General features: G+C 38.9%; 1 protein-coding gene across 14 annotated transcripts in view; it reads left to right on the forward strand.

Moving 5' to 3' along the window:
- The window catches only part of LOC308199938 (glypican-5-like), a 433,019-nt gene that overhangs the window by 142,771 nt on the left and 276,194 nt on the right, over positions 1 to 14,054 (forward strand). For all 14 annotated transcript variants that reach the window (XR_013955102.1, XR_013955103.1, XM_080604873.1 and 11 more), the window contains exon 5: positions 3,158 to 3,852. Coding sequence is in view for 12 of the 14 variants with exons in the window: in XM_080604873.1 (XP_080460999.1) it covers positions 3,158 to 3,852 (695 nt within the window). In the remaining 2 variants the exon portion in view is untranslated. The remainder of the gene's footprint in view (positions 1 to 3,157; positions 3,853 to 14,054) is intronic.

The raw sequence follows: 14,054 nt of genomic DNA on the forward strand, positions 1-14,054 counted from the left end.
ACAAAGTACGATAGAAGTGCATTAGAAGTACATAATCACCTTTAAAACGAGATGCTAAGGTTGCCTTCTCTGCACGATCAGAATGTAAACCAACTTCAACTCCACGAAGCCATGTTATTTCTATCTAAGAACATGCAGCTGATCCAGTAATTTGATTCTCAAACATCTCTTAATGCCTTGTAACAAGAAAAAAAGACCTATAGATTTTCTTCTCAAAGATCGTTGTTAGAGTGCCTGCAAGCACAAGTCTATTTTTGTGTCTGACCAATGGTGATGAGGAAGTAAGTGACACAGTACAGATGTTTACACCACATCTACAATCAGCAGAGATGATTTTTGTACCATATGCCTGATGTTTTGGCTCTATTTGCAGGAGGAATTAAGTTATCTACAATCACAGTTCTGTTATGCAATGAAAAATAAATGACACTCTGAAATATTTTAATTCCATACTTGTGTCAGAATAATGCCGTTCTGTTTAATTGAACACATAATTTTGACAGTCAAGAGAGATTTGAAGATAAAGCTATGTGGTTTCGTAAGTGTCTACACTTATGGGCTATGTGGTTTTCATAAGTGTCTACAACTTAGTATCCCAGGAGGCTCCTGAAATCTGTTTCCTTGGGATGTACGTCATCACTGACTGTTTTGCTCTCATCTTTCACTGGGGGCTGTTAATTCTCAGGAAATTGAGGATACTTGCAAATTCGTAAATGCATTTCACTTAGTATTGTTCAGATAAGGAGATGGACGGTTGCAGTTCAGACTTGACAGAAGCGGACGGGAAGGGGCAAGAGCGTAAGATTAATATTGGCATTGTTGAAGAGAGTCCCTGCTTCCATTATGTAATGTAAACTGCACATCTGTAAGAGAAAAGGTATAAGTGAAGGAGGAAACCCCTAGGGCACTGTTTTCATGTTTTTAATATCCCCATTGCCTTTTCAGTATGATTAAAAGTAGTGGTTAGATTTCCCCTACAAATAAAAATAAACAAGTGATTTGGCAAACAAAAAATGTTGATAGTGCAGCAGCACACAGCTAACTGTGCTGTGGTTTAGGTTGTGTCGGTGTTTCCATCACGAATCCAGGTTGGAATTTTTAATGTAGCTGTAAAAATCTGTTTCATTCTGAAACTTGGCAAGGTGTTTCTCTGCCTGAGAATGAACTTTCTTGTTTTTAAATGGAAAGGTATCTGATTTCTTTAAATTCTAGGATTTTATGAGCACTTCAGAGCACTAGTTGTAATACTGGTGAGAACGCTGAAGTGGTTCTCAGGCAGAAGGAAGCAGCTCGTGGGAGGGGTGTGTGTGTGTAAAACATGGAGGATTTAATGTACGATGAAGTGTTGTGTATTATCTGTCTGGTTAAATCACCCATTGTGGTGAAGGGATTGTAATGCTCCTGATAACAAGCAAGTTAGTTGCCCAGAGAGATGTAATAGAGGAAGGCACTGAGCAGGCTTTTCTACTAAACTTTGTCAGTGCATGCTAATCTTGATTTACAGGATTGTGTCTGCTCCTTTGCCAAGCTGATCTTTGGGCGAAATCAGTTTGCATTACGTGGCGCTGAATCACGTGGTGATGTTCAGATGAATGCAGGGTAGGATTAGACTGAAAACCCATTATCTGGCCAGTCCTCGGGAGGTATAAAGTGATAGGCTTCCAGCCTCGACTGGAACTACTTGCCATCCAGAGAAGTGCAAGAATGATTTATGTCAGAGGCTTTTTGTTGTACAGCTTCCAAAGAAAACAGTCAGAATGGTTCAGATTACTGCCTTCTGTGTCCTTAAAATAATCTTGGGAATTGATTCCTTCCTTGCCTCTGTCTACAAGTTCTAGCACCTCCTGCAGTGTTTTGGGCAGATAACATTTACCTTTCCCAATTTGAAATGCATTAACAATTGCACTTCTTAAATTTTATTTTTTTGTATGTCACTTGAAAGTGGTGTAGTCAAGTTCAGGAAAACAGTATTTCACTTATAATTTCGTTTCAGTCTTAGTTCATAGAGGACTTGATGTTGAGTCCTGCCTGACCACTGGCTGGAGCCCAGACCTAGCCAATGTTAACAGAGAATTTCTTCACATGGCATCTTTCCTTCATCCCTGAGTTGTTCTTTGTGGGAAGTGCATCTCAGCCATCCACTCGCAGCTCTGTGAAACAAAGACTTCAACTTCTGTTTGCATTCACATATCTTTTCATTGAGCTGCTGCCCAGCAGCTTTATCTGAAAGTTGCTTTTTGTCGACAAGACTGTAGGGCCTTCACTCTTTTTCCCATTGTTGATGTAGTATTTTGTAGCAGTAGATCATCTGGGATGAAAAGCTAATAATACTTAAGATGTGATTGTTATCAAGATGTTGCTTTCATTAAACTATTAAGTTATTAAATCATTTCAAACAGTTGTAGTTGAGAAGTACAAGTAATGAATGAGGATCATCATTTCTGTGCACTGATGAGATGTACGTGTTATTCTTTGACTTCTTCAGACTTCACTGCATCTTTATTACAGCTTTACAAGAAGTTTGAATTTTCACCGTGTTTTATTAAATGTGGATATTCTACCATTATTCATGCAGTCCAGTGCAGCAGTAGTGCTGAGATGGGTGTTTCACAGACCCCCTCCTGTTACCAGTTACTCCTGTCTTACAGTTCCAGAATTGCATAATTCTGCCTATTTGAGTATTTTTCTCTGCAGTTTTATAGGAACATATACAAGGCATTAAAAATGTTGTACCCCTCCCTGTGTGCTAGAAACCAACATCTGTTGTTGATGTAGAGGGATGTTTTGCTAATGTGTCTGGATGGGCTGTCCAAATGCAGAGGCAGTTACAAAAGTCATCTAGATAGATCTGTCTGTGGTAGCCCAGCATTGGCCAATAGAGTTTGAGTCAGGGTCTAGCCAGCCAGAATACAGTAAGAATTTGCTTAAGAAAATGCTTGTATATTACGAGTTGCTTTTATTAAGCACATGTAATATTTACCTGTCTTTTTAATCATGTTACCGATGAAAGCAGTGTTAACTATTAGTATATTCGTATTGCAGATTTTGTGCAACTCTTGGTGTCCCTGTTCAGGACAGTAAAGTTATGTGACTGAGATGTAGCTGCTGGCTATTAACATCGGACATCTTTCTTTCTCTCTCCCCTTCCCTTTTTTAGAGGCCTTTGAGTCCTTGCTTCGCTTAGCTGAAAACCGCACAAGTTCCCTTTTTGAGACAGCTTACAGACCTATGGCGAAAGAAGCAGCAGAGCCTGTTAAAAAGCTTTTTAGAGACATCTCTCTCTACATCCTGGGCGCAGACACTACAGTGGAAGACGCAGTATTAAGATTCTTTGACAGTCTCTTTCCTCTTGTGTATAGTCGGCTAATAAACCCAGGAATTACAGATTTATCAGAGGACTATACAGAGTGTCTAAGACTTACGAGGCAAGACATAAATCCTTTTGGACGCTATTCTAAAAACATGGTTACAGAGCTGTCAAAATCTCTTTGGGCAAGTAGGATGCTCAGCCAGGCCCTCAGTCTGGGCATCGAAGTAATAAATACTACTGAACATGCAGTTCTCACCAAGGAATGCAGCAGAGCTCTGGTGAAGATGCAGTACTGCCCTCATTGCCAGGGCTTGACGCTAATCAGACCCTGCGTCGGATATTGCCTCAATGTAATGAGGGGCTGCTTGGCCAGCGTGTCTGAACTGGATGCCCAATGGAGGGAGTATATCTCCACGCTGGAGTATCTGACAAATGAGATGGCTGCCTCTCATGACCTGGAAATCGCCCTGACAGGAATCCGGAACTCCATCAATGAAGCCATCCTGCATGCACAGCTGAATGGACCACAGCTCTCTGCTACGGTAAGTGGTCTCTAATTATTCCCTACTCCCATCTATAAGTTTCATTAGTGGATGAATAAATATTTGAACAACTTGGTGTTGTCTTTGGATCAATTTTTATTTTTTCAGTCAGATCTTTTTTAATAGTTTGTGAAAATATTACTGATAATTATGATGGGGTTCAACAGAGTCTACACTGAAATGAAAGTGGGGAAAATGTTTGTTCCTTGAGAAGCAGCTTGGTAAAGCAGATAGCTCTGGCTTGTCTGCATAATTTTCTAAACAAAACAAGGGGAGTGCATTATACTTGATATCAACAGCGTATTTTCATACTCTAAAACATCTGATCCTGGAACTCCAGGAGCAGTGTTCCCCTGGCGTGTGAATATTTGTAATGTGTGGGGGCTTTCCATGGGCAACAGTGTAAGGGCTTAGAAATGTGTTTCTGATTAAATGCAATGAAATTAATATTTCGATAATTTTACAGTTGCTTCATGTTTGTGCTGACCATTGAGACATCAGGAAGGTAGTAGAGTTCTATAGTGAGTACACTCCTCCAATGAAAGTTGAAAAAAGATCATTGAAAAAAATAATTCTTTGACAGCATTTACACAAGCAGAGGAACAAAATACATTTAAATGGTTCTATCTTTTGTACATGGTTGGTCTCATAAATAACAGCAGCATGTGACTGACAGGTGTTCTCTCAAGGTGTTGAAGATTAGACCAGAAATTACTGAAATGAGTAATGGTGCTGCTGGCATCATCTCTATGAAGTTCCACAGGACTGTCAATGCAAAAAATGTAGTAGTGTGGCCTTAGGCAGGAGAAAGACTAATCTGAAAAAAGAGATGCAAATAGATCCCCCTTTCTCAGGGAAGGAATTCTTGCAGAGAATAAATGAGAAGGAAATGCAGAGATCTATAAAGTTAATTCCTATGCTCAACTCTGGCCATCATAATATGTAAGAGGGGGAAAAAATATAAAAAAAGATGTAGCAGAGGGTGCTTTTAAACTAAGAAAATAGTTTACCAGGAGAAAATGCCTGCGTGTTTGTAACCTTCCAAGTTACCTAACGTCACATCTCTCTTCAATTTAGCAGAGCTGACAGAGGCAGATACTGACAATATAAAAAGTCTTTGTTTATCTAAACAAATAATTCCCCCCCACACACACACACTTTTAGTAATTCGATAGAATTTTCACTGTGTATTTGGAGTTACCTTAGGCCTTGTTGCTTGATGTTCTCCTCTTCATCCATGACCCCTGTATCTGCTAGTTTGATATCTGAAGATAAACATGAAATATTAAGAAAAAATTTGTCAAATTTCTTGGCTACTGCACAATTGGCGTTGGAGCCTACGTGCATTGTAGGACAGATCTTGCTTGTGCTAATGTGTAGTTGGTAGCATCATAAAATATACTACAAAGCAGTGCTAGGCCTAGGATGCGTAATCAACAATACTCTCACATCTACTCTAATTTTCACTATCATGTTATTTATATGTGTGTCTAGAAAGAAAATGAAAATGAAAAATATTCTTAATTATTACCTATTAGTTTTATCTGACTATAGGTAGGTGCCTCTTTAAATTGTCACACTATTTCATTATCGATTACACAGAAATAGTTAGGAATAAACTGAAGCTTCCTGGCTACTAACAGCCAAAATGGTCTGACAGGTATTTCTTGCAGTGTATGCAACTTAGGTAGCATATGCTACAAAATGCTAAAAGGTAATTCTGCATTGCATTTATAAGCCTCTTAATATAGTCTTATTTATTTTGCTGATGGAGTAGAATGCGTAATTCAGGTGAATATCAGATAATTACAGATGAAGTTAATGAGGGCATTGCTTCTAGCTGATTTTTGAAGCAGAATTACCTCTGAGGGATCTTTGACCATTAAAGATAATTGCTATTCAAATCACTTTACCTGGGTCTTTCTTGCTTCTCTTGCACTAACTTGAAACATTTTCTTTCTTCCAGTAAGAATGAATTCAGAGGGAGCTGTTGTGTTTGAAACTATTTTTTTCCCCAAAGTTCTTTGTTTTCTCCCACTACTGAAATCTGTGCACACACACACACACACACAAAAAAAGTTGGGTGTTGTTTGAGAGACTGCTCTGTAGGATAGCAAAGGACGTTTTCTGTTTGAAAATGAAAACTATATGCTAGTTTGTTATCCTCAGTCCGTAACTTTTTCAGATGTCAGATTTCTGCAGGTAAGATTATATTTTGAAGACAGAGCATGTTCCGTTATTTGAGCAAGCGTTTAGTCTGATATTGATTTAGAACTTTCCTGATTAGTTACAGAGGCTAACCATTATTTAGAAAATTGAACCTAATTAGGCTGTATTTCCTTCTCTGAAGAAATGGAAAGGAGTAGAATCTACAACTTCAGGATTTCCGTCTGTGAGATGGCTTCTTGGAATCTGGGCCTTGATACTCAATTACACTTTTGGGCTGCTCTCGCTTGGTTTTGTACCCAGGATTTTTCTATTTTAGTATATAGTTTTACTTCTATGAAACTTTTTCAGAAAAATAAGATTTTTCTTCCCTTTGTAACAAAATAAAGATCTTTTCCTGTGCATGCAGTTCAGCTTCTGCAAAAATGGAAAGGTTTAATGTATGTATAGTTTCCGTTACAAATGCTGTAATTGGTTTCATTCAATTATAAATAATCTATGGAAAACTCATTCAGGAAAGCAGAGCACTCCTAGTAATTTTCATTTATCCTGAGGCAGCCTTAATTAATGCACCTGCCCTTTTAGGAGACATTTTACAATTTTTTAATAGGCAATATGGCTAAAAATTAGAGGTTTTTTTCTAGCTTGCTGTCTGCCTGGATGATAATGAATAATGAAAAGTTAGATTATGTTTTCTTTAAAACAGAGGGAAGGATTGAAATAAACCAATAAAGTGCATAGTGGACTTTGCTCAAATGAGGTACAGTCAATTATTATAAAATTAAAAAAATAAATCCTATTTTATATGAAGAGCGCATGGCTTCAAGAGACTGGCCTCTGCTGATCTCCTCCATTAGAGCCACGAGAATTGCCTTATTTGCTGGGATAGCATGTGTGAAAGGTCACCTTTAAGATATTGATAATCTCTGCTCAGATTGCTGTGGATTGTGCCGCGCCGTTTGTTCAGGGATGCTGGCTTGCATCCAGCTTACTTAACCTAATGTGGGCCAGCCGCGGTCTGCAGCATCAGCAATCATAATCATTACTTTCTGGTTTGTCTGCTGCAATCTAATTGTCTTTCATATTGGTAGGAGCCCTGACTGCTTCTTGGTGCCAGATACAGAGACCAGGTTTGTTCCCCCTTCCTTATCATTTCTGAGTCTTTCTCCATGCTTTGTTTGCACCTTTCTGTGTTTTAAATGCAGGCGTTGTTTTCTCATGTATTCAGTCTGCCATATTATGCTATAACCAAATGCTGTATTTGTGCATCATTCCTGTTTTCTTATTTTTATTCTAAGTGGAAATAAAATACCTTCAAGTAAAATGCAAGGAGGGGAGGCGGTTTTGAAATGTCTGCTGGTCTCTAGCACTTGGGGGAAGTTTACTCGCTTGGTTATTCATTACAAGCCAAATTCCCTCTCTCTCTTAGTAAAATATTGTAGTCCTTAAAATACAAAAGTTATGATTATGGAAGTAGTAAAAATAAACATTTTAAAAATGCATAGGTCGCTCCCTGTTCATCAGAGCACTAGATCATATGCTTAACCTGAAGTATCTCATTTAAACCATTTTTTTTTGTGAAGGATGCTCTTGCACTTTGCGAGGGGGGGGTCCCTGTTGCTCACCAGCTGCTGTTGGTGCTCCCCGGACCGAGCCCCGTAAGGCGGCTTGCCTGGTGCTTGCGAGGCACTGAGGAGGTGGGCTTGCAGCGCTCCTCCAGCAAGCCGGGGGCATTCAAGGGGATAGGTAATAGGAACAGAAGAACATATGAGGTAGGGAAGATTTCTGTTGGATCAGAAGTAGAATCTGTCTGGCCATGCTAACTACAAATCTGCACCTCTGCTGATGTTGAGCAGATCCTGGTATTACAGTTTTGGCTTTGCCTGGAGCTTGGTGGTCTTGCAGATGTGGCGCTGCTGACTTTTTATTGGTGTGGATCTGAAGGGCAGAGATGGTCTGTGGGATGGTGTCGTGCTGTATAGGCAGGTGCTGTGGAGTCAGCGTCCTGCTCAGGTACAGATTCCCTGTTATCTTTTGGCAGTCCGTGGTTACAAAGAGATTTGGTTCTCCTCCGTGCGATACAATATATGGCTTCCCAAGGTCAGAGGTCCAACAGCAGAATGTCCCTGTGTTCTGAGGTCCAACAGTAAAAGGGTGCTTCTTCCATTTACTAGATTATTTGAGCATGTAAGATGCACTTTTGCCTGTGTTGGAAAGCTCTGTGGGTCCAGGTTCCCTGGCAGCTTCTGGAAATGGTGAATGGCTTTGCAGATATGCCCAGTGCTGCCTGGGCAGCTGGCAAAGACTCTATCAGCTGCAGTCTGGCAGGGGGTTGGAGCCAGGTGGTCTTTGAGGCCCTTCCAACCCAAGCCATCCCATAATTCGTCATTCTATACTTCTTCAGAATAGAAAAATACTGTACAGCTGAAGTTGCTGTGTGTCAGTGCTCCATTTATTAAGGGCAAGGTGGAGGCTATATTGTCAAAAAACATTTTATGGTCTGAATTCCACTTCAGCTCAATAGCATTTGAACACATAATTACCTGTTCTTAGTGCATTTCCCAGGTATTGCCATGCCTTATACTCTGCATGTGGCTCTTTGTGAAGCCTGCCTACATGGTGGGAAATGCAAAGTGTTGAGTGTTAGCAGGAACATTTGGAAAGTAGGAAGATGCATATTGTCCTGAAACTTGGTCTTCTTTCTGCATGTTCATCCAACATAAAGTACTCATCTTCTTACTAATGTTGTAATAGCTGAAAATGTTTCAAATAAAGAGAATGTAAAAAGCCACAAATCTAATATTTTCAGAATGTCTGTTTATACAAGGCAAAAGTCCACCACACAGTTTTTGGATTATAGGAAAAATAAAAGCAAAAGCTAATAAAGGACTTGATTGAGGGGGGCCTGTAAAGCCTAGATATCATCAGAGATCAGGAATTAGGAGAAAGAAAAAAGATCTGTGCCTTGAGCCAGTTAAGTTCCTGGAAGCTAGCTTACTAATTAATGTGATGAAAATGACCAAAAAAAAAAAAGATACAAGAATAAACTTTGGGAAAAGGAGCAGCACAGAGGCAGGAGAAACACAGGAAGTGAGGGGTATTTAAGATGCATGATGCTAGAAATTTTGGGAGTGTTAGGGAGAATAAAATGAGTGATTGGGAGAGAGAAAGGCTTGTCAAAATCCCAGAGTGATAAGTGGCAGTCTTTCCACAGGCTTTGAAGACATCAAGGATGATATTGAGAAGACATCCACTAAATACAGATTGTTTTTTAGAGGGGATTGGTTTAAGGACGTAATGAAAGAGAATCTGCTGGCTTTTTATGGCAGATCGTTCATGTGATGCATTGCTTCTGAGACACAAAACTTTAAAGAAGCAAGGGAGGCATGAGAAGGTGATGAAAGCAGGGTCCCTACCAAGGAATGTTGGCCTTGATGGTGATGAAAAAAAGACAAAGGAGTTAGGCTTTCCATGCCTGCTCAACTGCTTCTTCTTCAGTCATTTGCAATTAGGGATGTAATTAGGAGCTGGGGAGGCACTGTGCATACAGAAACAGCAAATTAGAACTTAGAGTGGTTTTAGACTTACTTAAAAAAAAAAAAAAGTACAGGTTGACGATTGGTCTTGGCTGGTCTATCAATCTCCTATCATCAGTGTTTTTAAAACCTTACTCGTGTTGCAAGGCAGGCAGCATGTAGTCATGAAATGCATGCACAGCACTCTCCACTGTTGTCTAAACTTGTCTCCCTGAAGCCACTTTAAAATGGATTTCTCTTACTGTTTATATTACATCATGATTAGTGTTTTGATTTTGAAACTGATCTTGTTGACCATAATATGGTGTTTAGCGCTGAGGAAAGTGGTTGCTCTGCAGGTGAGTTCAGGCTTATAGTTATCTGAGGTATTTAACCTATAGGTAGGTAAGAGTGGGAATGCTGGTGGAGTTGAAGAGAGCAGCTGGGAGTCTAATAACAAGAAGGAAAAGGCTGAGTTTATAGAAGCACTGAAAGAGTGACTAATAATTAAGTCTTGCAATATTCTTATGAAATAGCTGTATATTGGTGTCATATCTTGGAAAAAATGGAGACAGGAGTACTAAGTCAGAGGTAGAACCAGATTTTTTGTTTAATTTATTATTTTTTTTTCCAGTTATTAGTTCTATACTCCAGCACCTCACTTTTCCAGAGATCTGAGGGTGTACTATCAGTGCCCTTTACAGGCACATATGATGCACCTCAGCACATGTTCTTGGCTAACTGGAAGACACAAAGGTGTGTGTATACCTTTGGTACTGAAGAAGCAAGCTATATAGACATTTGTTAGGTGTGGTTTATGGATGGAAAGAAGCATCTGCCTGTGAAAGAACACACTTGTATCCTGAAATGCCCACATTACTGCAGTGGGCTTGAGCCAAAACTTCCTGAGGGGGGAAAAACATTTGAAAACAAAATGAAAATGTTGCTGTAATTTTTTTAGTATAAATTCATCAATGCATGGAAGGCTGAGGAAAAATAATTGAGGTGGTCTGAAATCATTAGGAATAAATTAGAATAAATTAGAAAAAAACAAACCTGAGAAACAAAAGACACAAGATCTGTTTAAGTGGTCACCTTTAGGAAAATAAAAACTTAGTGTGGGGAAAGACTGCCAAACTTAAAGCAGCAGGAGATTGATGCACACTAACCTTACAAATTGGAAAAGGAAATGGCAGTAATATGAACAAAATAACTTGGTGCTGAGTAAGTTCACAGCAACAGTTTCTGCCAACTAGTAATGAACTACTTGATTAGAGATCAGTGTCATAAGACACTCCTGGAGACTTTGGAGAGCACTCAGAGCTGAACTCAGGTGCTTCCTTCCTGCAAGTTTTCCAGTTCAAGTGATCAACACCAGCTACCAATAAGCATAAGGACCAAACTTAGCAGAGATAAGAGCAGTATATTCAGTGCCTTAGTATGCTGAAAATACCTGTGAAAATGTACATGGAAAGCTATGCTTGTGAAATATTTGCACTAGAAATGGTACATAAAATGTCATTTTACTTAAACATTTGTTACCAGTAAATCTCCTCTGAAAAGAGAAAATGGAGGAAATGCTTAGCTATGATGAGGTCTGCAGATGATCTTGTAGGAGCCTGAGCGGCTGTCCTCTTGAAGCTGTCTAGTTTCGTAGTACTTCTTGCAGATGTGATCTTGAAGACACAATCACTTATGCTGAAGGCATGACGTTGTGCATTTTGTTGTTATGAACCAGAGTTACGTGAGTGTACATCAGATTCAAATCCTTTGTGAAAAAGGGACAGAAGGAGACCTTTTGGAAACCTGGTGAATTGCACCGAGGGTGCATCTTGTAACATAATTACCAATTTTGTGCAAAAGGTAAAGAATGCTTTTAACAGTGTAGGACATACAGAAATACCTATTTCAAAATTTTGATGTGTTTCTCTTGAGCTATGTACTTATCAAGAGATTGCTCTTGTCTTACGGTCAGGCAGGAATGAATTTTTAAAAAATGAGCTGTAGAACTATGTATCTGGAGTCCACTGAATTTCACAGAGTATAAACATCTAGTTCTTGTAGTCAGCTTTGTAAGTTTTGCCCCGTGCTATTTGCTTGATTTAAAAGCATTTTGACACTTGAGTACTGAAGAAGTATTTCTGGAAATAATCATCTAAATTGTTTAATGCATTTGCCTTGTTCCCATCTGTTAGAAAAGTCCTCTGGAGAATTGGAGTTTGTAGTCTTGAACAGCTCTTAAAGAGGATGTAAGGAGCTTTGCGGCCTGTGTTGGCTAATGACAGTTGTCCTCCATGCAGGTGTTAGATAGCAAGGAGTAGCATGATCTCCAGGTGTAAAGCATCATCTCATCAGTAGTGATGGAATGGCTTGAAATTTGATATTTACCCAGAAAATGTCACTACAAAGTAAGTTAAATTGAAACATGTTTCCAAAGTCTAAACTATGATGAATCAGAGCAGGAATAAAACCCCCTGTATAATTACAGTTGAGTTGGTCTGAGACGTGTGGGTACTGGGTGTTATCCAGCTGTCATGTTATTTGACTAAACACACAGCCAAGAATTTGGTTTTCCATAAATTTTTAGCCTTGTTTGCTTTTGCAGAAAATTTTCATTGAGTTGGATGTAGGTATCTCCTCATATCCAAAGGTGTTCTGTCACAAGTTGCACTTTACCTCCTGACTGACAGCTGACTTGCTGATACGCTATTGGCAAGTCCTTTATCTGTACTAAAATAAAAAGCGCTTCTCTGCTGCACAGAGCAGTATTCAAGTTCTACTTTTCATTCCTTACATCTTACATTTTGTGTAAACATGTAACCTAAAAGTTTTATGTTAAACGTTCTTATCAGTGGAATTGATGGATGTAGCTTTTAACCAGCTTTTGGTTTGAAAACGGCTTTGACTATGATTAACCAGATGTGATTAATGATTGTGGTCAGTGTTTTGGAGCTTATAGTGATTTGGGGTTGCTGCCTTCTGACAAAGACTTCTGTCTTTGAGAGGGATCATGGCACCATTCTTTAATTTACAGCCATGGTATGGTTGTTTGGTCTAGTTTTATTGTCAAAGTATTTATGGAAAACACACCAGGTATTTATGTGTGTGGGTTTGCGGTCCCAGAAATGTGAAGCTAGAAAATAGGTGAATGTTTTCAGGAAATTTTGCATGCATGCATCATCAAAACAGATAAAATGCTACAGGAGTCTGGTGTTTAATCTAAGTTGTGGGGTGTATCTTAATGTATGGTGTATCGCCAGTAAGTTGCCCAAATGTAGAGAGTAAGGACAGCTTAAATGTAAAGCCAAGAAATAGTAACCTGCTTTTAGAGCAAGAGGCCTAAACAAGGTAGTAAATACATATTTGTATGTATATACATATATATTATTCATTATGCCTTTTGCCTATCATCTTTGTTTAGGGGACATAATTTAAAAAAAAAACTCCTAATGCATTTCTGAAAAGTACATTTTATTTCTTTAAGCCATTGATACTGGTTGTAAATATATGCTTAAAAGTACACATTTGTTGAGGCAAATGCCCTTGGCCATTGCAGGATTGTGAAGTCTTGCCCCTCTGATGCTAAGCACTATGATCAATAACACAAGTGTATGCAACCATGTGCACACATTACTCTGCACACACATACGCTTGTTTTTCTTCTCTCCTTCAGATAGATGAAGCTGCATCTTTTTTAGGGTGTGGATAATCAACTTGGTTCTAAAACTCTACTCCATGTAGCACTTATTTTTGAGTAAGAATGAGCATGTTAATTCTACTATTGATTCAAATTTAGTTCTTCTCACTGAGAGCTTTGTATCTGTGTAATGTAACCAGTGTTTCTCAAAACATCTGCTTTGTTTCATTATTATTATTTTTTTTTGCCAAACTGAGGCTCTGATACTTTTCAGCACTTTCTGGTTGCATGAGAATTAGTTTCTAGGAATTACACAGCCAAGAGTAATTTTAATAAAATAATAATTTTAAAAAGTCCTATGTAAAATGTATGGTCAGTCTGATGATCGTTTTCACCCCTGAAGCTGCAAGTGCGGAAAAGTGTGCCCTAGGTCACAAAGTCTGCGTCCTGTTTGACTTTTAACTTGCTGCTGGATGAAGAGGCGGGTGTGCCTGTGTCTGTCAGATGGTAGGATATGAGCTACATGATGGAAGTTCTACTGAAGCCGTAATCATAAACCTGCCAAGGTAACACAGCCATAATTTCACCAAGCACTCTGTATCTTACTGGGAATATGATGTTGGTGTCAGCACTTCACCATTATTACAGTTGAAGGATGAAGGACATAAATATGGTAAGAGTCCAAGATTTTGCTTGAAGCACAGTACTGAACAAGACAATCAGTGCTTGGGATAATATTTATGGAAATGATGGTACTCAGGATGACAGATGATGTGCTTAGTGTTTCAACAACAGTTGCATACACTTCATTCTCCGTTTTTACTTTTTTCTTCCTTCTATTCTGTGCACCTATCATAAGTCTCCATAAACTGTAAAATATCTAC

Source organism: Anser brachyrhynchus (genome assembly GCF_964034855.1).
Source record: "Anser brachyrhynchus genome assembly, chromosome: 9".
In the NCBI taxonomy this organism is placed as follows: Eukaryota; Metazoa; Chordata; class Aves; order Anseriformes; family Anatidae; genus Anser; species Anser brachyrhynchus.